The sequence below is a fragment of the Chanos chanos genome, chromosome 8, assembly GCF_902362185.1.
Source record: "Chanos chanos chromosome 8, fChaCha1.1, whole genome shotgun sequence".
In the NCBI taxonomy this organism is placed as follows: domain Eukaryota; kingdom Metazoa; phylum Chordata; class Actinopteri; order Gonorynchiformes; family Chanidae; genus Chanos; species Chanos chanos.
The window spans coordinates 10,936,278-10,959,636 of NC_044502.1; the positions used below are offsets into that span (position 1 = coordinate 10,936,278).

The 23,359-nt window shown below is 40.1% G+C and overlaps 1 protein-coding gene across 2 annotated transcripts in view; it reads right to left on the minus strand.

Annotated features, from left to right (window-relative positions):
* myh11a (myosin, heavy chain 11a, smooth muscle) overlaps positions 1–23,359 on the minus strand; it is a 29,303-nt gene that overhangs the window by 995 nt on the left and 4,949 nt on the right. Inside the window, exons 3-41 of one of the 2 annotated variants that reach the window (XM_030781025.1) lie at positions 22,810–22,966; positions 19,602–19,629; positions 16,709–16,808; positions 16,014–16,037; positions 13,155–13,247; positions 12,931–12,994; positions 12,727–12,825; positions 12,197–12,340; positions 11,838–11,933; positions 11,617–11,735; positions 10,985–11,137; positions 10,614–10,787; positions 10,138–10,311; positions 9,885–9,999; positions 9,451–9,644; positions 9,142–9,263; positions 8,653–8,722; positions 8,319–8,479; positions 8,088–8,196; positions 7,872–8,003; positions 7,497–7,703; positions 7,123–7,260; positions 6,786–6,909; positions 6,525–6,696; positions 6,171–6,383; positions 5,858–6,002; positions 5,477–5,683; positions 5,253–5,357; positions 4,939–5,091; positions 4,578–4,826; positions 4,159–4,371; positions 3,817–4,029; positions 3,426–3,587; positions 3,199–3,327; positions 2,939–3,027; positions 2,289–2,412; positions 1,851–2,059; positions 1,591–1,699; positions 1,139–1,311 (exon numbers count right to left, since the gene is read on the minus strand). In XM_030781025.1, the coding sequence (XP_030636885.1) occupies positions 1,139–1,311; positions 1,591–1,699; positions 1,851–2,059; positions 2,289–2,412; positions 2,939–3,027; positions 3,199–3,327; positions 3,426–3,587; positions 3,817–4,029; positions 4,159–4,371; positions 4,578–4,826; positions 4,939–5,091; positions 5,253–5,357; positions 5,477–5,683; positions 5,858–6,002; positions 6,171–6,383; positions 6,525–6,696; positions 6,786–6,909; positions 7,123–7,260; positions 7,497–7,703; positions 7,872–8,003; positions 8,088–8,196; positions 8,319–8,479; positions 8,653–8,722; positions 9,142–9,263; positions 9,451–9,644; positions 9,885–9,999; positions 10,138–10,311; positions 10,614–10,787; positions 10,985–11,137; positions 11,617–11,735; positions 11,838–11,933; positions 12,197–12,340; positions 12,727–12,825; positions 12,931–12,994; positions 13,155–13,247; positions 16,014–16,037; positions 16,709–16,808; positions 19,602–19,629; positions 22,810–22,966 (5,462 nt within the window). The remainder of the gene's footprint in view (positions 1–1,138; positions 1,312–1,590; positions 1,700–1,850; positions 2,060–2,288; positions 2,413–2,938; positions 3,028–3,198; positions 3,328–3,425; positions 3,588–3,816; positions 4,030–4,158; positions 4,372–4,577; positions 4,827–4,938; positions 5,092–5,252; positions 5,358–5,476; positions 5,684–5,857; positions 6,003–6,170; positions 6,384–6,524; positions 6,697–6,785; positions 6,910–7,122; positions 7,261–7,496; positions 7,704–7,871; positions 8,004–8,087; positions 8,197–8,318; positions 8,480–8,652; positions 8,723–9,141; positions 9,264–9,450; positions 9,645–9,884; positions 10,000–10,137; positions 10,312–10,613; positions 10,788–10,984; positions 11,138–11,616; positions 11,736–11,837; positions 11,934–12,196; positions 12,341–12,726; positions 12,826–12,930; positions 12,995–13,154; positions 13,248–16,013; positions 16,038–16,708; positions 16,809–19,601; positions 19,630–22,809; positions 22,967–23,359) is intronic. The other variant, XM_030781024.1, reaches the window with a different exon arrangement.

Consider the following 23,359-nt stretch of genomic DNA (forward strand, 5'->3'; position numbering starts at 1 on the left):
GAGGCACTGATGACTTTGAGCTGTGCACTCCTGGCTTTGAATGTTCTAAATAGTTTCAAAAATTAGACTAGTCTGTGCGCTCAGTCAAAAAGCAGTCATAAGTCACTTATGGAACGATGGAGTTGAGGTTAGGTCAAGACGTGTACACAAACACTGCATACATTATCATTCAACTCATTTAAATCCTGTCAGAACAGGCAAAATGAGAAGTTCACTGTGGGTTCAGGCCAATGAACTGTGTTTCAAAGTAGAGAGAAATATGGTCAGATGGAGACATTTAAACAGCTAAACGTTTTTGAACAAATGAGACTTATTTGACCTGTGTAACTGATTTTGGACAGGGAGGACAGGGTTATCTGCTGTTATCTGAGAAAGTCTGATTTCAACTGATAATACAGTTGAGTCTTAAACAGACACAGGATGTCCTGTTTGGTTTGATCAATCAATGAACCCTGATTTGTGGGAGAGAGATTTAAAAAACAAAACATGCAGTCAAATTGTTTTCGTCTGGTCTGTTGGATGAGCATCCCAATCACAAAAGGATTCAGAGGGATATTTATATACCTATTTTGCAAATTGGCAATGTATCTGGTTATCATTAGTCCTCAACAATTCCTTAAAGCACCCAAGTGATTTTAAACTTTAAATAAACCATATTTCGCTCTGTCGGTTGAAATAATGACAGAAGGAAACTGCTCTGTGACTGGAGCTATGAAAAGGAAGTGATGAGTATCAACATGGCAACTTCTCAATACAGTGGTACCTGCTTAGTCACTGTGAAGGTTCAGGATTGCCTCTGAAAATGAGACAGAAAACCTTGGGTTTCTAGTCAAAGAAATGTCTGGGCAAATCAAGTTTGCTGTATCATTGAAAAAACTCTACAACCTGTCCATGTATCTACACAATGCGTAAAGAATAAAAGGGGACAATGGGGAAACAATGTGCCAATGGCAACTGCTAGTCCTACTGATAATACATGCCTTTAAACACCAATGGGAACACCGTAAAGTAAGAAAAAGTGTTAAAAATATCTCTCGGGTGCTGATTTCAAGCCAGCAAAAGGATGTTTTATGTCATGAAGAGTAAATTATGGAGTTTTGTTCACTTTATTGGCAGCTTAATGCTCGGGCGTGCTTACCTGAGTTTGTTCTTGAGTGTGGTCACCTCACGGCTCATGGCATCGTTGGCCTCTGTGGCCTCATCCAGCTCTCTCTGCAGCTTTCTGCGGGCGGCGGTAGCACGCTGGGATTCCTCCTCTGACTCCTCTAGCTGCCTCTTCAGCTGCTTCACCCTTACATTCGCCTTGTCTGCCTGTGTACAACGTGATTCACAAAAATGCACTTTTCCAGCCGGGTTGCAAATTTTGAAGAGTGGTCTTTATCACACAATGAAACTACTTATAGATGAAGGTCTGACAAAAAATGTGATGTCTATGAGTTTCACTCCATTTCACTCAAGTTCGTTCAACAGTGATAGAGATTCTGAAAAAATAATTGCTTATAAGATAAGTACACCAAAGGAGTGGATGACAACAACATCTAAAAGAAAGAGATATAAAGAGGAAACTTCAGAGGGACATTAATGGCAGACCTGGTCTTTGTATTGCTCTGCTTGTTTGCGTTCCTCCTCCACCTGGATCAACAAGTCTTTCATTTTCTTGTCTTTCTGTCGCATTGCCTTCGCACCAGCTTGTTTTTCCCTGCATGATCAAGAACTAGCAGTTACTACTCAAACAAATCCAAAAAAAGACACAAAACAGCCCTTGTTTTGCCCTTATTTAAACTTGTTTTAACCTTATTTAAATTTAACCAGTTTTCATTTTTTTTGCCTACAAAATACACATTTCTCACCTGTTCTCCTGCTCTAACTGCTCCTCGAGTTGGGCAACTTTAGCTTCCAGGGAAGAAATGGAGGCCTTGAACTTATTTTTGACATCCTTCTCCATCTCCTGGAGCTTAGTCTTGAGGTCTTTGTTCTGTCTCTCCAACTGCTGCCGCGCACTCTCATTCTTCTGGGATGTGGCACGCTCTGCCTGAAGCTCGTTATTCAGTTGTTCAGCCTGAGGAGAAGAACAAAAAAATGTAATGATTCGTTTTGATCCTGTTGTTTCAGTGTGGAAGGGCCGACTGCTTATCTAAAACATTCGACTGGATTAGGTGATGTCAAGCAATTCACTAACTGCGAAAGCCGAAATTTTTTTATCTTTGAAGCCAATTTCAGTGACAAGAAAGTAATAATGACAAGCAAAACTTCTGTAATCAGAAGTTATTTTGGATTCCCAACATTACCTGCTGTACACTCTTCCTCAGCCTGTCATTGATCATCTCCATGTTGCTCTGCTCCTCCTCCAGTTCCTCCTCCAACTGTGCAATCTTAGCCTCCAGTCGCCTCTTCTCATCGGCCAAGGCAGACCTACAAAGATTTTTTCAAATTTGAGGTTAAAGCCACTGCTACCTAAATAAGAACCAGCCTGGGTCAGTAATTAACTCAAAACTACTGTGTCATGGACACTGCTGCTTAGACATTGTGTACAGATTCCTTGGTGCTATTCAATATTTGGGGACAACTTAGGTGCATTCCTTTTGTTGGACACTAGTTTGATGCTGAAAAAAGCTGCATACCCCCTTTAAATCAGTATATTTTGTGTTTATTAAGACAAACAGCTTAATGAACACAAAGAGAAAACAGTAAAATCTTCAGCTGTGTTAGCAAAGACCAGACCTAGCAAGTTTAGCCACATCAAAATCTTCAGCATCGCAAACAGGTAGTTACAATTAGTGCCAACATCTTTTATTTTAACTCATATCAGTAATAATACCAAAAGCATGAAATACAGCATTAATATTTAAGCCTTAAATTAGTCATGCATGCCATAGCTTTTGCATGTTTTTGCTGAAACAATGGTCAATGGTATTAGTTCATGTCTTGCAATACTCACTTTCCAGATGTGTTGCTGGAAAGTTCATCTGCCAACTCATCCCTCTCAGCTTCAGCTTGTTTCTTTGCTCTCTCTGCTGCAGCCAGATCCTACACATAAAACAATGCTAAGCAAAGTCTCTCTAAATTAATTAAATAATTTGACTATCCAAGTCTTCACAGAGGCAAAAATCAAGCGTTAAATTTTCTCTATTAAATTACAAAATTCAAATTTTATTTACAAAATTTGTATACAAAAATACAAATTTTTGAATTTTGTACCTCTTGTAACTGCATGAGTTCAGCCTCCAGACTCTTTGCCTTCCTCTCACTTTCCTTTGCAGTGGTTAGAACTTCTTCCCTGGCAGAACGGGCATCATCCAGATCCCTCTGGTAGTCCTTCATCTGGGCCTGGGTGATTAAATATGTTATTGTTAGGACAACCCTTGAAATGAGATTGTATTTTCAATGTATTGGATTTTCAATGCTGGACATGAAACTGCATTCACCTGGAGTTTACGGAGCTGTTTGATGGCCTCATCTCGTCCCTTGTTGGAGGAATCAATTTGACTTTCCAGGTCTTTGATGTCTACCTCCAGTTTCTTTTTAGCTGCTGCCATGGCAGACCTCTGCTTGCGCTCATCCTCCAGCTCAGTCTCCAACTCACGAACCTGTTGGGTAAAAACAATATATCTTTTATATGCAAAACATCATACAGTACTTGTTTTTCCAGTGAACAAGAACTGTAGAAGGACTCTATATACAGTATATCTGCTCCTGAATATTGTAGTGCTATTATTAGTGAATATGACAAACAAACCAGTTTTGCTCAGTGTGGTGTGACATTTTCCAAATAATGTTTATCCTTCATCAAAAGGGACAAAGAGGCTGTGACCTCACCTGTTTGACCAGTTGTCTCTTTTTCTCCTCACCCATCTCATCCCTGCCTAGGAGATCCCTCTCAAACTGGGCTTTGAGGGCCTGCATGTTGACCTCCAAACGGAGTTTGGCATCCTCAGCTGCCTGTAACTCATCCTCCAGCTCTTCCATCTGAGTTTTCATCTCTTCCACTTGAGCCTCCAGTGAACGCTTTGACTTCTCAAGTTCATGCACCTAAAATGCAAGAGCAAGTTTAACTTTGCGTCTGTTTTCAGCGAATGTCTCAAGTAAGGTTTGACAGTTAAGTGAATAAATACATAAACAGTCAGGTGTTATGCATTCATAACAAAATCTCCTACTTACATTCTTGCCAACATCATCCTTGGAGCTGACCAGGTCCTCCATCTCAAGACGTAGTGCTTTGTTGGCCCTCTCTAGCTCCTCACGGGCATCCCGAGCTTCCTCCAGTGCTCTGGCCAGAGACAGTGCTCTAGTTTCCTTTTCTCGAGCCTCGGCCTCTGCTCGATCACGTTCATCTGCGTACTTACTGGAGATGCTCTTCTCTTCTGCAAGCATCTGATAAAACACAAACCAAGGTGACCATAATGCAACCATAGTAAGACCTGGGGTGGCTTTACAATTCCAGACAGGGAAAATGACAGGCATGATGGTAGTTGACCAAGAACTTGTTGATCAACCCAAAAAGCCCATCCTTCATCAGTTTTGTCTTACCCTTAAGCATGCCCAAGTTACGACAATTGAACTGTAAAATAATCACAAACCTGGTCAAATTTCTTCTGCTTCTTCTCCAAGTTGGAGACCGTCTGTCTCTGGTTGTCTAGGTCCATCATTACATCCTCTAGCTCCTGCTGCAGCCTGTTCTTGGTCTTCTCCAACTTATCATATGCTGTTGACTTCTCATCAAACTGGTTGTTGGCTGCCTCCAGGTCCCTCTGCAGTCGTTTCTTACTCTCTTCCAATAGTTCAATATTGCCTGATGCCTCATCCAGCTTCTTCTTAAAGTCTGAAAGCTGTGGACATGAAAAAATTAAATATTCATGTTGTAATAAGGTGCCACATACTTGAGCTTTCTGTCCCATTCCAATGCCCAATGTATGTTGTGTCTATGTTTGGAGGCTTTACCTGCACAGTCAGAGTGGAGACGTGCCTCTCCACAACCCTTTTTGCTTCTGACTCCTCTTCCAGCTGTTCCTGAATGCTGTTGCGTTCATCTTCCATCTGTCGTAAGCGGGTGGAGAACTGCAACTTCTGCCTTGTCTCCTCAGCAAGCAGCTCCTAAACCAGCACAAAACAGGATAATTTTAAGATCCAGTTTGACAAGATCTTGTTAAGGACAAGAAATCACATCAAAACATGGAGCCCTTGACAGGAATACCTGATTACGTCTTATCATTATAACATGGAACCATCATGGAAATGATCAGTGAATATGATACCTGTGTATCTTGAACTTGAGAGGTCAGTGCAGCAACATCTTTGCTCAGCTTAATGTTCTTTCCCTCAGCTTCGTTGAGAAGGTTAGTCACACTCTCCAATTCCACCTGTACAAATAAGAGAAACAGGCTGTGTGAGAGAAATGAAACTTAATTTGAAAGAAAGTTACCTGCTCATTTCTAAACAGCATATGATTTGGGAGTGATTGTAAAACATTCTCACTTACTGTGATTTTGGTAACACGCTCTCCCAGCTCTGCCTTCTGCTTCTCACTTTCACTGTAGCGAGACTGCAGGTCACTGAACTGACTTTCAACTTTCTTCTTTTTGTTTTCTACATCCTGCTTAGCCTGAGTGATTGAGCGGATCTCCACAGTCAGCTCTGACGTCTCTTTCTCCAAAGCCTGTTTGGCCTTTTCCAGGTTAGTTCTCACCTAAAGAGCATGGAGATGGAGTAGTTCTTTATAGGTTCCAGGCAAAACATTGTCATGCAAACTTGGACATAAGCATAAAACCAAAAAAAAAAAAAGATGCATGTAGTTGCTTCTATTCGATTGGTGAAATTCAGTAGCTTTTTTCATCATGTTCTGTTGAAAACGTATGCCTACTCTCTTAGCCTGCTCCAGCTGGTCAGTGAGCTCCTCAACGGCTTGAGTGTGCTTCTGCCGCATCTCATGCACTTGGGCCTCATGTGCACGACTCTCATCTTCCATCGCCCTCTTCAGCATAGTCACCTCCTGTTCACGTTTGGCTCTAAAGAAAGTTTACAACACCATGGTTGGTGACAATTAACACCCTGTCAGATTTCTAATAAAGCTTTCAATCACATAGCTAAACAAACCTCATCACTGAAGGTTGCTGTGAGTCTGAGTACAACATTATAACAACAACTGGACATGATTGGGTTGCATCAATACACACCTGAGCTCTTGCTGGGCAGCTGTGGTGTCCAGTGTGTCTTCCAGCTCAGACTTGAGGGCCTCCAGCTCCTCTCCAAGATCCCGCTTTGCCTTTTCAGCTTTGTTACGAGCAGCACGCTCCGACTCCAAATCCTCCTGCAGGTCAGAGATGATTCCCTCCAACTCTCTGATCTTTTTCAGTGCATTGTTCTTGTGAGCCGTCTCCTCTTCCAACCTGATGCGACAAAATGACAGGAAAAATGTCAACCAACAACAGGGCTGTGAACAGCATTGTGAATCTGTAGGTGGATAGTAAGGGTTGAGGGTTGAATCATGTCAGAAGAAGGGCAAAAGCTAAAGTACTAATAAAGCATACCGTGCTAGTGTAGCCTGAAGCTCATCTTCCTTCTTTGCGAGCTGTGCTTTTAGGTCAGCGATCTGAGACTGCAGGTCAGCAATCTGGTCCTGAAGGTCATTTGACTCTGCTTCCAACTTTCTCTTATTTTTTTCCAGCTCCTGACGAGTCTTCTCCTCTTTCTTCAAACGCACTGCAGATCAGCAAGCAATCACAGTTATTCCTCATATAATCGTTATTGGAATTCATAGTAAAAAAGAAACCACACAAGTTTTTACAAACCCTCAAGTTCAGATATCATGGACTCATGTTTGGTCTTCAGCTTGGCCAGGTTTTTGGATTTTTCCTCTTCCTCAGCCAGGTTTGCACTATAGTCTGCTACTCTTTCTTCCAAAAGCTTACGTTCCTGAGGGAAAACAGAACAAAAGAATTTTCAGAAACCTACACTTTACTGTCTGTTGCTTTGAGCCAACAACAGTGTATAACTTGTATAACCTGTTGGTTTCTATCGTAATATGTCTTAGCATTTTTTAATATTGTGCTTCTGAAGCTGTAACGCCTATCGTAAGGATTATAATAAAGACTGTTAAGTGATGTGTCATTCTTCAGAATTACAGACCTTCAAAAGTTTGTTATTCTGGTCCTCCATCACTAAAATATCATCCTCCAACTTCTTTATCTTGCCCTCACAAGACACCTTCTCCAGCTGCAACTTCTGACGAGCATCTTCCTCTTCATCAAGATGCTCCTCGAGTTCCTGATAGGAAAGAAAGATGAAAGAAATTTAGAAACTTTCTACAGACTGTGTAAATCTCCAACCAGTACTTGAATATTACTGAGGGCATAGGTAGGAGTTTCAATTATTATAATTACTGTCATTGTTAAAATTCTACTTATTATGAATAGTGTACATTAATGTATGAATTAATGAAAATAAATAGCAACATGATCACTACAACAAGATTATGAAAGTTGACAATGTGAGTAGCAAACCTGGATCTGCTGCTGCATCTTTTTCCTCTCCGCTTGCAAGGCTACACCACGGTCCTCTTCTTCCTCCAGACGGGCCTCCATCTCATGGAGGATCTCCTCTAGTTCCTGTTTCTTAGCTTCCAGGCGCACCCTCATCTCTTCAGCTTCTGCGTAAAGCTCTGTCTCGGCCTGAAGCCGCTCCTGAAGCTGGTTCCTCTCCTCAACCACCTAGAGGTACAAGTTGACATAGGAGCGAATTAGGGTCAAACCAGCAAAGAACTGGCAAAGGGGACAGAAGCCAGCAAGGATAAATATATAAGTACAAATGGGGACAATGCACAATACAATGGAGGGGAGGTGTATTAGGAAAGCTTTAACTTTGTTCATCTACCGTACCTGTGTGTGCTTCAGTGTGATGTCCTTGAGCTCTGTCTCAAACCTCTGTGCAGCCTCTTTTGTTTTCTGCAGCTCCTCTTCTTTCAAAGTCATTTCCTCCTCTTGCCGGGTGACTTGCAGCAGAGGCTTAACCTGTGGAGCACAATATTACTAGTACATACAGCTCCCTGATTGACCTGGTTTTAATTGAGTATCCAGAGCTTTCATCTAGCTAACCTTGGTGAAGAGCCTCCACCATTGCCAGTTCCTGAGTTTGAGGTAGGCAGCACAGTTCCTCTGGATCACTTTCATGGCCGTCAGCTGCTGCTGTCTCTTGGCAAAAGCCCTGATGAAGTATGAGACAGACACAAAATATTAACTGGTAATAGGGTGCATGTCAGAAAGTTTGTATTATATCTTGACCTAGTCTGTAAAAAAGACCTAAATATGATGGAGCGCCTCACTTACTTTCGGGCCAGGAATCCTCTTGCCTGGGCTTGGAGAGCAATGATTATAACAGTGATCTTGAGATCACGCTCCTCCTCCAGTTGGGCCAAGACTCCAGTGCGGAAAAAGATCTTACTTTGTCCAATACGATAGAGGTTGGGGTCCAAATCCAGGTTTTTCATCTACAGTGAAAGTTGTATGAGAAAAAAGGAGTTGCATTGGAAAGGGCGTATGTGAGGCATACTGTCTGGCAGATAGAAATGTAACCTTGAAAGAGAGGAAAGCCTAATATCACAGCAGTATAGTGCCACTATTCTATAAGCAGATACTGTGATTAGAATACATATAATCTCACCATTAGGCAACAAGCTTGTTTTCCGTCCATAAATCCCTTTGGAATTGCACCGGCTGTCAAGATCTCATATCTAAATGGGTTCAATAAATTGCGCAAAATATTATATACAGTAGTCAGACCATATCCATCTAACCCTTTGTTCAGCAAAGCAGAGAGCAGGTTTTCTGTTTGTCTTACTGTTAACAACTGTGACCACATAAAAGTAACATTTGACTTACAACATATGGTTGAAACATACTTAAAACATACTATTGTATATGCATTCAGCTGCAAAGAGAAATCCAGTGAAAGACAGCAGAGATGCTGTTAAGTACTCTGATCTCTTTTTGAAGATTATGATTATGAACTGTGCAAGTACTGGACATGCTTGTGCATCTACCACTACTAGGGGAGTTCTGTATTGTGGCTGTAGTATTCAAGAGGTGATGTGAAAAGACACTGTACAAGCTTGTTTAGAACAAGTGTAAGTCACTAGTTTGAGTCATTTACCGTTGACGGAATTCCTGGAAGACTATCCTGTTGGGGAATCCTTGCCGACAGATACGGATGCCCTCTAGTACACCGTTACACCTCAGCTGCTCCAGCACAAGATTAGCATCCAGCTTCCCTGCCTAGAGAATTCCGAATCATCAGTAACATTTAACAGTTAGCAGTATGTCATCACCCAAAATCAAACTGTGGGTATGTAATTTAGGGATACCAAATCAATGGATTCAGATCACTTAAAGTCAAGGAAGTATTACACAGCCAGAGCCACTATTCAGAACTGCCAGTTATAATATCAGGGAGAAAACATACTCTTTTTTCGTGGTTGGGGATGATACATCGGACAAAATTAGGCTGTGTGTTGTGAAGGGTGGTCATGAGCTTGGCGAGGGACTCCTTGTACAGCTGGCCAACAGTACGGAACATGCCCTTCTTGGTTTTGGAAGAGCTTGGTGCACCGCTGTCTGACATCTTGGCAAGAGTGTCCAGACCAACCACACGATCCACTGGTAGGTGAAACAGAATTTATGAAAAACTTGACGGTAAACCATACCTTACCCTGAAATGAATGAACTGAATGCTAGTGCTACTTAGGAAAGACATTTACTTTATAAAAATGTGCAAAATATTATTATCACAAATATCAACAAAGGATTCCACTCTGCCTCTAAATCCAAAAAGTATATTTCATTAAATGGGCTCAGGTCATTTTGATGACGAGTGAACATCTAATTGACAATACTGACTGTCTTTCCATAGCTCTTGGACAATTGGTATTGAGGAATTGTTGAGCAGTGCTGTAACGTTGTCATTCAGCGGATCCATGTTCTTCGTGAGCCAGGCTGTGGCATTGTAGTCCACCTAAGAAAAAAACTCTCCTTATTTCCACTGTGAGGTAATCACACCACTTGAATGTATGTCTCGGTGGTTTAAGCACTGAACATGTATTTTCATAAATGAAATGGAAAGTCAATTTAATCAATCAATTTATCAATTTACCTTTCCAGCATAATGAAGAACAGAGAACTCAGTCTTGTCTTTCAGCTGTTTGGGCTTAGCAAACTTGATATGGTTGCCCTGTGTGTTGCAAAGTTTTTCCACAAAGGAAACATCTGTGGCCTTGGGGAACCAACATTCTTCATCCAGCAGGGCCAAGATACCTGGTGGGTTGTTCTGTTGGAAATATTCACAAAATCCATCATGTTGTATTCACCAACATACAGTTGCTGCCCTCTGGTGTCTTCTTTGTCAATGATAGATGTAGTTTGTTTCATACCAGAAGTTGTCTTTCACTGCCAGCACAGTAGCAGAAAACTGCTTATACAAGCGGATTACATGCTGAGAGACATACTGTCAGCACAGATTATCTCTATTAGCACTGTCATGGCAGAAAAAACAGCACAATAAAGAGTAAACTTATTCTTTCAATAAACACATGTACACACACACACACATATACACACACACACACTCACCGGTCTCTCAATGAGCTCAATGCAAGGCTGCAGATCAAGACCGAAGTCTATGAAGTTCCATTCGATGCCTTCTCTTTGGTATTCCTCTTGCTCTAGGATGAACATGGTGTGGTTGAAGAGCTGCTGTAGCTTCTCATTGGTGTAGTTGATGCAGAGTTGCTCAAAGGAATTATCCTAAAAAGAAGGAAATTTTCCATGTGAATACCTCTGTTACATGTAAGTTCCTGCCAAGTTACTGCATTTGTGAGAGATTTTAATTAGTCTGTTAAACCCTTACTTTGTTTACTGATTTGGAGTACTTCAAAAATAAATGATGTAAAATAGCAAAATATGCAGTTCTTTAGACAATAAACAATATTGATTTTCCAGACCTCAAAGATCTCAAAGCCAGCGATGTCCAAGATTCCCAGGAAGGATGCGCCCTGACGTTTGGTCTTGTCCAGGGCCTTATTGACTCGACCCAGGAGCCAACGGAACAAACGCTCATACATAGCCTTCGCCAGGGCTTCCACAGCAAAATCAGCCTGTTACAGAGACACGTATATAGTATCTAAGCAAAGCCTGTACAAATAAGCATTTGTTCATTTGTTACTGTTATAAGTGGTGGCTCAGGTATGCATTTATGTTCAAATGTCATCTTATACTGTACATCACTAGAAAATACAATACAAGCCTAATGCAACAATTCTATAAATAACGATGACTAACCTGAAAAACTGCAATGTTGGTCCTATCACACTAAATTTGTGTGTATTAGGCAAAGAAGCTATCACTCTCTCACTCATTATCTAAGCCGCTTATCCTAATTAGGGTCGCGGGGGGGTGCTGGAGCCTATCGCAGTGCTCATAGAGTGAAAGGCGGGGAAACACCCTGGACAGGTCACCAGTCCATTGCAGGAGGCAAAGAAGCTTGTTATTCATATTTCATTTTCAGAAAGAAAAAAAACATTTGTCCCAACGCTCCCTCATCACTCGTCATGTTATAGGCATCAAAACACTTTACCTGTTCCTTGGTCTGAGCCTTCTGTACAACTTCACGACCCACTTTGATACGTGGAGTCAAAATGGCCCTGGTAAAGTCAGTCACATTAATACCCTGAAGGTGGCACACTTTCTGGGCGGCTGGAGATGACAAAAAAGTCATATTCTCCCAGTAAGCGATCAAAGTTTCATACATGTTAGACAAACCGAAGGCCTAGAGAACATTTCTGTGTTGTTTATCACCTGTGTTATCTGGCATAGTAGCCTGCTCCTGGTTCCTCTCTTTTTTAAACTCAATGTTGCCCAGCTGCAGCACAGTCGAGACTACTTTGAGGACTCCTAAAGACAGGAAAAACAAAAAATAACGCTTTTACAAATTATATAATTAACAAAAGAATTATTTGCCACAACACAAGAGCTTCTTTGTAATCTTCCGTCATGGGACCACGCACTATATCATTTTTCAATACTCTTCAACACCTTCTCTTCCATATGCGGATAAAGTGCCTCTTCAAAACTTTCTATTGCTTCACTACGCAAAAGAATAGCTGAATTTGAATTCTCAAATATGAACTCAGAGGTGAATTTTCAGAATACTCAACCTGCTTTCTCCTCATCAGTAAATCCCATTATGGTCATGGCTTCCATGGTCTCTTCATACATGTCATCGTCCTGGCTGCCTGCGATCTGGACATTGCCGTTCGACAGGAAGCGATAGTTAGTGAAGTTCTCCAGGAGCAGTTCCTCTGTAAAGCACAAATATGAACAGTATGACAGAATTTGTCAGTAGAATGAAGCACATTTGGCAGTTTTGACCCCTAACCAGTTTCCATATGTGTCTATATTTGTACAGTAACGTAAACTGATGTTTAAGGTCTCCACCCCGTCAGATACAGATGCTAACACAGAGGACGTACAGCAACACAGATCAGAATTACTAAAACTCTGAGAGAACTGTTCATTTGGTGCATCTGGAGGGTTCTTGTCCAGGAAACTTAAATTATATTGCTATTTGCTTTAATGCTATTTGCTTTGATTTATTAACATGAGTCCCAAATTCATAGAAGAATGCTTCACCTATTCCACCCATAACTATCAATGATAACATTCCCTGGAGAATTTCTGCACTCACCACGTAACTTGTCCTTTGCACCAGAAACCATGTAGTAAAAGATATGGAATGTTCTCTCTGTTTTTGCCTGTCTGACACAACGTGACTTCTCCAACAGGTCTAAGTTTTGGTATTAAGGCAAAATACAACAAAGGCAAAGTTTCTACTCATTTCCATTCATGAACCAAATGACATTTAAAGACTGTTTATTGCTTTTTAGGATACAGGTTTCTATATTTGCTCCAACGATGAAGCCTGTCACATCAAAATTAATTCTGATAAATTTTCCCTGTAAGGTAAACATAAGAAATAGATCAGATGAGAATCATCAGATACCATTAGATACTGGACATAATGACAAAATCATGTGGAAATTATATGCCAGGGTGTTATTTCATGATGGCATGATATCCTTTTCATTTGAACATTGGACTTGAGATTAGACTTACGAATCGTGATGAGTTGTCATTCTTGATTGTTTTGGCATTTCCAAAAGCCTCCAGAATGGGGTTGGCCTGCAAAAGCTGCTTTTCTAGTTCACCCTAGAGGTCCAGATGAAAGGATGATGAGATACACACAATGGTAGACAAGAACTCACAGGGACTTAAAGTGTATGTATGTGTGTGTGTGTATATATAAATTAAAAAAAAAAAGATTGAACGATTGATTACGTTACGTTCAAACGATTGGGTGTTGAAATTCTCTGAGTAATCAAGACGCTACCAAAAAAAAAAAGCCATGAGCAGTAAAGAAAGAAAGGGTTCCAGTCTGTCTGATGTATTAACAACAATGTTAATCAAGATCCTATGTGGATGAGGTTGTTTTTTTTTTTTCTAGGACTTCTGTTTTGCAGTACAGTTGACAGAGGTCATCACAGTCCATCAAAAGGACACAGCAGTCAGGGTTATACACTCCCACTGCATTCAGAACTCAATGCTCTAAGGACATAGCAGTCAGGGTTATACACTCCCACTGCATTCAGAACTCAATGCCCTAAGGACATAGCAGTCAGGGTTATACACTCCAACTGCATTCAGAACTCAATGCCCTAAGGACATAGCAGTCAGGGTTATACACTCCAACCGCATTCAGAACTCAATGCCCTAAGGACATAGCAGTCAGGGTTATACACTCCAACCGCATTCAGAACTCAATGCCCGAGGATGCTTTTTTTGTTTCATCAAGCTGCCTTTTATCACTATTAGATTTTGACATGCTCACGGGAACAATTAACAAAATGAGGACAATGCAGTGGCGCACTGCAAAAAAGGAAAGAACAAATTCCATTAAACTGCGGTTGGAATAACAAGAATCCGCAATTATCTCCAGTCTTGAGAAAGGTACAGCTTGTGTTGGTTTGCAGGGACAAGTAGGATGTAGGTAAGTAATGAAGTGAGACGCCATGTCAGTTTTAAGATCTTAAATCCTTTTGATCAAAAGGAGGCAGTTAGTTTAGTAGCCAAGGCTGTGAAGCCTCAGTGGGCATGCTCTGCTTAGACAATGGTCTGCATGTAGAATATTCAAAATGCTTACAGATGAAAATTTGGTGTCTTGAAGACAGACTTGTACTTCTAATCTATATATGTTACATGAAAAACAGCGCTAAGTTATAGAGCACTAGTTTCCAAAGGGAATAAAGCGCAAAATTCTATATTTAAATTAAAGTGCTTCCACAAATCATCTAATTTTATTGTGATGTATGAGAGAACGCAAAATGAAGATGGAAATACTATGAATGCTAAAACTTTGTTTCTCTTGAAGCCAGTTTTTCTCCTGTAGACTTTTATTAGTAACCAAGACTGTCCCAGCTAAATGACATAAGCCATGTATTGTCAGGCTGAGCTGTGTTTGAGTTTTTCTGAAGTTCTGTAGTGCTCACATGAGCCGTCTGATGAGTCATAACAAAACAAAGCATGAAAGTTAAATGAAAAAGAAAAAAGAAAAAAACTCACTGAGATACAGCATTCAAAATACCTTGCGGAATTACTTGAGAGAAAGCAGATATGTACCAAAGACAGTTCAGCGCTGAGAAAGAAAGGAGATCCCTGATTGCTTCAGACACTGACAGAAAAGAGAGAGAACAGGAGAAAGAGAGGGAAAGTTGCAAGAAAATACAAGACAGAGAGGCTTTTCCACAGAGCGAGAAAAAAAGACTAAGACAAAAAAAGAATAAGACACAAAGTTGGCTAACTCTGAGAGGAAAAGGTTTGAAAAACATGTGATGCTACCCTGTCCTGAACCCCCTCCTGGGAAGAAGCCACGGAAGAAGCGCTGTGAGGTTTGAGCACCATAACACTAGAACTTTGAGGAGGTATGTTAAACCTCTCTGTTTGGGAGTTGCCCAGGAATATTTCTGTTTAACTCACCAGGGTGCACATGACCTCATCTGGACACTAGCCCATTAGGGGGGGCTGTTCAACAATTTTAACTCTTTAACTTCATTTGGTACTAGGAAAAAGTATATTTTCACTGTATATTTAAGGTGGTGAAAAGATTACAGAAAATGGTGCTCAGTAAATTCAAACTGTGCGTAACAGTGGTTCTTCTACTACTAATTCTGCCAATCAACTAATAACATTCTCTGTGAAGCTCATATGTACAACAATTGCAAAATTATAATCCAAATTATATCCACAACACATTATAAAACATGCATTACATTAAAAGCGCATTGTGACTGGCTTGTCTTTCAATGCATATCTAATTTTTTACAATATGTCAAAAATGAACATGGATCACTTACAGAGCTGAATATTGATTATTAAAGATATGCTTTTAACAAGTCTTATAATGCATTATGAATTCATAAAATTCACACACATGAGCTTTACAGAGGATTTGAACAAACCTGTGATTGGTAGGCAGGTGAAGAGAGACAGATAAGGTCTGTGAGTGGATATGATGTCTTTGGATGGACAGGAAGGTAGACTGGCATGCACACACTGTGTTCGTTCAGTCTGTGATAGACCATTTCAATGCCAGTCCTCAGCTCCAACATTGAAAGGGCCCCTCAATCTCAGATGGGGGAGTAACATACGTGATAAACTGCCACAAAAGTCTGTATACTACAGTACAATATGTAGTACTTTATGGCTTCATATAATAACCTTTCCAACGTCAGTGCTATTAATAGGGAAGGTCCCTCCATGTAAGACTTTGTTTCGCTAAGATCGACATAAGTGAACAACTCCAGCATGCAATTCTTGACCCAATGGAGCACGCAAACACACACACACACGCAAACAAACCCACACGCGAAAAAACAAAAACAACAAAACGAAAAACTCTGGACATTCCCTTTTACTCACATAGGCCAACTGTGATCCTGATGGCTGCCAGTTGGAGGAAATTTTAATACATGGGTTAATCTGAGTGATACACATTGGTATATTTGCTGTTGGGAAGAGAAATGCTCAACTGGTTGACTAGAGCATATTCACGTTGAGATCCTCCTAATGACCTACCATTTACAATAAATATTTCCAGGATGACACATGACCTTTCCACAGACTCTCAATAATCCTATTATAGATATGACACAATGGCTTGCCAAGACTCCACTTAAGTGGAAAAAGGGTAGTGCTGCTCTAGTCAGTGTATCCTTTATTACGTCAAAAAGGCTCAGGGTACGGTTATTTCCGCATCTTGTTTAGCCAGTCTGGACAAAGGTCAGACGTCAGAACCAGTCCTAGTTTTGGAATATCTCCCCCAGTCTCCTGTCAACTGTGATGATCTAAGACAGTGGTGATTTCTGTTTCTGATTTTAAAATGAGGTTACTGTACAGCATATCTGCAGCCATTCTGCTTTTCTAATTACCATCAAATAGAAGAGTAATATTTATTATATTTGAGATGACTCACGAACAGATAAATCAGGAATGCTAGTGTTCAGATCACAGTTACGTAGGCTCTCTCCATGATGAGCTGGGATTTACTAAACATTTCACAGCGCGCTGACACATATTTAAACTTGAATACGTTATCATGGCATTTGGGTACTTACAGCACTTGATTCCTTCTTGCCTTTGTGGGAGGAGGCCACCACTGCGAGATACTGAATGACCTTCTTGGTGTTTTCTGTCTTCCCTGCACCAGACTCACCTCTATAGAAAAACACAACATTGAGAGGTGATGAAAGATAATGGAAACAGTTACGCTAAAGGAAAAAGTATATTATTACAATTTGTCAAACCCTTAAAATCTCATGACAGCTGCTGAGCTACCACAATTTGGTGACTTGAATATATTTCTCAAACCTTATGAGGGCATTAAGGGTAAAGAAGTGATTTAAGACTCAGGATTAATCATAGAATCAAGAATGCATCTAATATCTAACTTGAAATTGCTGCATGATTACCAACAATGTCACAATGTCACTTATTTACACTCCCTGGCCAAGTGCAGTTCTAGGAGGATGCCTTAAGAGTTTGCCATAGTAATGTCATTGCATTCTAAAGACAGAGAAACAGTAGCTTCTAAACCAGACTACTATTAAGTGTGTTGTTTGGCTTTGATCTCTGATACGAGAGCAATGACTGACTGCAACCCATCGGCTGACACCAACATCTCCATATATGGTAAAAATGTGTCTCAGATTCACATGGCCTTGCTATGGAGTTTGCAAGACAAACAGAGAATACTCCTACTTGCCTCACTCTGATCTTCATCTTTCACATAAAGTCACGATGGCATTTTACAGCACATTTCATATGTTTCTTTCACATCAGCTTTCACATCAGCTCAAGGGATTTCAAGGAACTATTTTTCCTTATTTTTTCATGAATAGTTAATAAGATCAGATTACCTGGCAAGTAAAGACTCATGTGCTGGTATGTTGCCAAACCTAAACTGTCCAAAAGTTACGTACTTCATGACATTAGGCCAGTCCTGGATGACTCTTTCTCTAGGTTCACTGTTTTATGGGATATATTGAAGAAATGAATGTTTTGATTTGGGAAGAATGGGGAATGTAGGGAGAGATGCTACCAATGAACCCAGGCAGTTGACACTAGCATCTTCAATTACGGAATTGGTCAGATCTCAGTGTTTGACAGTATCTGATATTAGTTTACATTAACTCTCGCGAATGAAGACTGTATATGTTTTCTAACAGAGGCTAGACTGCCAAAATATATACACTATATATGATAATATGATCCAGCTTACTTTAGTGACCCTGTCAAATTTATGAGTACAACGACACTAAACACACGTATAATTTCTGAAATGTTGAACTCCAGGGACTCATTTAGCAGTGTTTGAGAATAATTCCTGTGTAATGTGCCTTATATAAGACACTGCATGAGTCACTGTTTATCATACTTACGTCGGGCAACTTTCCAAAATGTTTAACTGTAACTATTAAATGAAGTAAATGGGTTCCGGTGTTCTGGGCAGTCATTAGCATGATGTTTTCTCACTCAGAAATCTTTAAGAATGTTATTATGACAGTCAAAAACATGTTAACACAAATTTTAAAATCTCCTAAGAGATTTAAATATCTACTGATCCTGAGGCTAGCCAAGGTCAGAATGAGGACAGAATGTCTAAACATTCCAAAAAAAGGTTCAGGGTGCTAAAATCGCTAAACCTCGGAAAATTAGCGTAATGTGTTACTTTCCTGTCACCCTCGCAAAATATTATCTCTATACAGCTGGTTGCAAACAGTGCTTACTTGTGCGTTGGTTTGGGTATGACAGGAATGACAATATTTTATGAATGAAAGCTACTTATGTCGAGTGCTGTCTTGGATAGCATTCATTATGTAATCTTCGACTTGGGCAGTGTTGTACAACCACAAAAGCAAGACTACTTTGAAACCTTGTGTTGATATTAACGAGGCATGGGTCCCAAAGTTTTCGTAATACATCAGGGTTATTTCATACATACTTGTAAACACCTTCAGAGAGAACATTCCATGTACCTTGGTCATACAATAATTCCCTGCGCTCAACATTTTGGTCCGTTTTAAGCCTGCTTTGCCTAACCAAAAGCCTGGGGTGGCTTCAACAGGCACACGAGAACATTAAAAAAGATTGTCTAAATAACCCATTGGAAAATTGTTGGCTGTATTCCGGAAGTGGTGTGTCTGATGTGATCAGAGAATGGTGCCCACTGAAGGGATCCCCAAGGCCATTTCCATTTCCTGCATAATGTCCACAAGAGGCTTGGCAGGAAAGGTGCTCAATGCCTCAGACAGCAATGCCAAAAGACGAAAAACTTGATATGTGTACTTGTATTGGATTTGTATTGCACCTGACTGAATTACAAGGCAATTCAACTATTCGATTTTCTAAGCAAACATTTTGCACTCATTACGTAATGATAAGAAAAGTGACCTTAATGCATTTGGGAACTGTTGAAGGAAAGGGGACAAAAAAAATCAAATGTTGACTACCATCACAATAATGCCTGTGGACAAACAAACAAACAAAAGGAATTCCACAGACAAGCTAATCTGGATTTAGAATCAGGACAGAGGGCACATTTCCTGTGAGAAGGCAGATTCTAAAGAGAGCTGACCTCTAGGCGCATCAGGCCTGTTCCCACTGCAAAATGAACATTTGTTCAAACTGAAAATACCAGCTGGATGTTGATTTAGCTCTTCATAAAATATCACTCAAACTTTAAAGACATGTTGCTCAAAAACGCTGAAACTTGTCTCAACCTCCAAACGGATGAGATTTTATACTCTGATACTGTGTTATTGTGTAACACGTCCTTGTGTCCTAATGCCTGCCTACATGTTTATCTAACTGCAATTTGTTTAGGTGGAGCCAACGCTGTGAGAGACTTCAACTTCCTTCAGACAACAGTTACTTTTGTGTGGCCGTCATTACACAGAGCATAAAACCCAGGGTCATTTAGTGTAAAGTAACAGAGAGCTTTCAACTCACGTGCAAAGAATAGACTGATCCTCGCGATCTGTGGAAAAATCAAAAATAGATTATATTACATGAGGTCAAACTGTTTAAGAGTCGTCGCTGAAGAAACTGTGGCCACAATCACAAATCTGCAAAAAATGATTTCTAAGAAGCATTTTCACTAATGTGACAGTAGATTAGTGTGATAACTGATTTAACGATGGATAATTTAACGATGGATAATTTTGATTGTTATATGTTGTATGTCTCTGGGCACCCTGCAGTTAACAGTATCACACAGAGCAGATTCTCAAGGAATTAGTCAAGCTTCAGCAACTTTAAAAATGATTGTATTGCATGTACGTCATCAGACAGAATAAGAGTGCATAATCCCTAACAATGTGCTCTAAACCTAACATCTTAAAATGAGGCAAGGAATTAAAGAGACATATTCTGACTGGATGATTTGAAAGGTTCCCAAAGCAAGTATCATAACTCTCAATGATTTCAACGATGGGGCATCCAAAGATTCATATTCTAAAATTAGAGCATGGACATCATTAGGTAACACCATGTAAGGTTATTTTTGAAAATCCATCTTAACTTTTGGCTCCGATGAGTGACAGCAGAGCAGAACAGAGGAAAAACAATCTGACAATTAGTATATCGATTATAAAGAAAATGGACATGAGCTCAATTTAAACCCCACTTAAAATTCCCATGAGACATTTGGTGGTTCTGACATTCTTAAATGCATTTGCCCAGAATTGATGTTCAGTATTGTTCTGAATGATCAGTCATTTCCTTACGCTTATCAACCAAATGTCGCTGACATCTACATTCACAACATACTACAGAACCTGCTGCACTTGTACACCATGCAAGATACTATTGCTCATTTTGGATATGACTGAGACTGGGCATGGGTCCACACACAACATGCAGTCTGTTCCCCTGTTTCTTCCTAAATAAGGCACAAAGCAGCAGGGCATCCAGGACTCCAAGCATATCCAAATGAAATCCAAACATACTGATGAGACCATACTGCTCCTTAACCAGAGCTTCAAGGTTGGAGACACTGGGTGACAAGATTTCAGGACTCTTAAATTATTACTGTATTTTTGAATTGGGATTCAGTCACAGCACACCCCCTGTTCAGATCTCTCCAAGGTCTTCCTAGAAAGAGAATGTGTGGACACGGACAAATTTCTCAAGAATGGCAACGTTTCTGTTTGATTCACATGTTCTCCGATTAGATGAATGCCATTTGTTTCGAATTATGATGGGGGCAACGTAACAAACCAAGTCAAGCTTGGGAATTTCATTGGACATCAAAGGCAAATCACTGTAAGCCCCAGTGAAGGAATGTGAATCTTCCCCTGGGGAGGGCAACGTTTCGCACAGACCAACATGGGCACTGATTGCAGATACGGGCGGATAAGGCTAAACCAGGGACTGTCGTCAGCTGAGGGTCAAAGCTATAGACATGAATCACTCACATAAATACTCTTTAAAGACGTTTATGCAGTTTCTGAGAAAACACACAGTACAAATACTTCCAGTCGATGCAACAATAACTGAATGTGGACACATAATGCATGCCAATCACAGGTCTAAGTGTAGTGGCATTAGGAAGCTTTACAAACTCTCTTATATGGTCAGAAACAGAAGTGTCAGATTGACGCTGTATTTACATACCTGACACATAAAAATGACAATACATATCTCTCTCTATCACATGATAAAAGTCGCAATATGTGTGAAACCCTGCACAGAATATTTTTGAGTTGTATCAAACCAGCCAGTAAAGTGTTTGTGTTGAGGGTGCTATATGGGGGTGCAGAATTAACACTATCATACTGTCAATGCATTCACACCAATATCACAAATAAACAGTGCAATCATTCTCTGTCCTTCAATAAAATAAGGTCCTCACAAAAAAGAAAAAAACCCTGCAAAATCTAGTAAAATTCTAAAACGTATTCAAACTCTTAGAATTCATTAAGCTAAAGTAACTATACTTGCATTTAGTTGTACTAAATTGTAGTGAAGCATTTGCTACAGATGGCAAAATATTAAATATTTAGAGAGCATGATAGAATCCGCTTGTAGTTTTCATCACTATTATTTATATCTACCCCTTCAATCCAGAAAGCCACCTGGTACTGCAGTTAGCTTAGAGAACAAGGTAGAAGGCATGTGCTCAAATGCTGGTGAAAATAATCAAAGACATGAAGGGGCAAACTGAGTAGGCAAACTACTCTCTCTTTTATTCCACTCTGAATATTAACGTCCACAAGTCACCACAACTTGGGCATGCTGGTTGTGTATCTCGTCTTGTACAGGTATGATGCTGTTAGCTGAAACGTCGCCGTTGAAGATTTACAAGTTTATTCAGTTTTAAGTGGGAGGTTTCAATGGCACCTGTAAAAGGATGACAAGAGGCCATGTCCTCTTCATCCCCCAAAGAATAAAACTGTGGAAACATTTGTTTAACTCTTTGGTTTCCTCATTCCAAGCCAAGTTCCTCTAAAGCTGAATTTAGCCACCATCGCCCCGGTTGTTCAGCATCAGCTGAAGCACAAAATGACTTTGCTGCTCATTAAACATCACTGATGTGTGCATAAAAAAGACAGAACTTCACACCCCTGAAACGAGTTTCAAGACACATTGCTTTTTTTTTTCTGTTTCACTAACATGGACAACCATTGAAAGAGGCTGCTGACACCTCAAAAAGTCATGTTGTTGGTTAAAGTGAGATATTTGGCAGCTGCTGTGACACCAGCCGTCTTCACCCAACTCTGCCCTCACCACTGCTGTCACAGCCTTGAAGCCGTCACAGCCTTGAAGCTGTCACACTCCACTTACAAAAAAAAATACAAACCTCTTTTAAAGACTTCCTGCAGTCCTACTATAACAATTAAACTACCGTTTGCTGAAAAGTGCATGGCAATTTGAAGTTTTACATGAGAAAACTGTTACACTTATACGAACAATCACTGAGTTATTCTACTGCGAAAAATAAATGTGAACAGCTAGTTCATTTTTTCCTACTCTGTGACGGAACAAGTGAGAGAAGATTAGGAAGCGATAAGAGAGAGGCTATTTGAACAAAATGATTTTAGGAGCATCAGAGAGAAGTTGAATCTAAGTTAAATAATGACTACTGCCTTCATTAAACAATATCAAATGACCAAACGACTGATAATCTTGACAGTGACAAGGGTGTTACTGGCATTACCTTGCATCATGTTTCTGTAGGCATTGTCAGTGATTGAGTAGATGTGTGGGGGGACTTCATGACGTTTTTTGCCTTTGTACATGTCAATAATCTTCTCAGAGTAGATGGGCAGCATTTTATAGGGATTCACCACAACACAGAACAGGCCAGAATACGTCTGTGGGAAAGAGAAGTTTTATAATGGAAAGAATTCCATTTAAGTGAGCAACTGTACAAGGTAAACAGTGCACAGAATCAATCATTGACATCTGCAGCTAGATCCCTGAGTTTAAAGGTTGATGAGTACTATTAGGTCATTAAAGTAAACTAGTTATTTCAGCGGTCCGGCCACAAAAGGTCTGTGACACAGTAGCATCTATTCAGTTAGCAGTAAATGTCCCAGAGACCAAGTTAGTACCGTACATGACATCGTGTTGTGGCTTACATGTATAAAAAAAAAAAATCTATTTTGAAAATGTACCTGTCCTGTCATTCCAAAGGAAATGTGAAAAGAGACAACATTTTTAAATTCAGAAAGTGTTCAAAGATATCAGTCTCGGTTAACGACAGA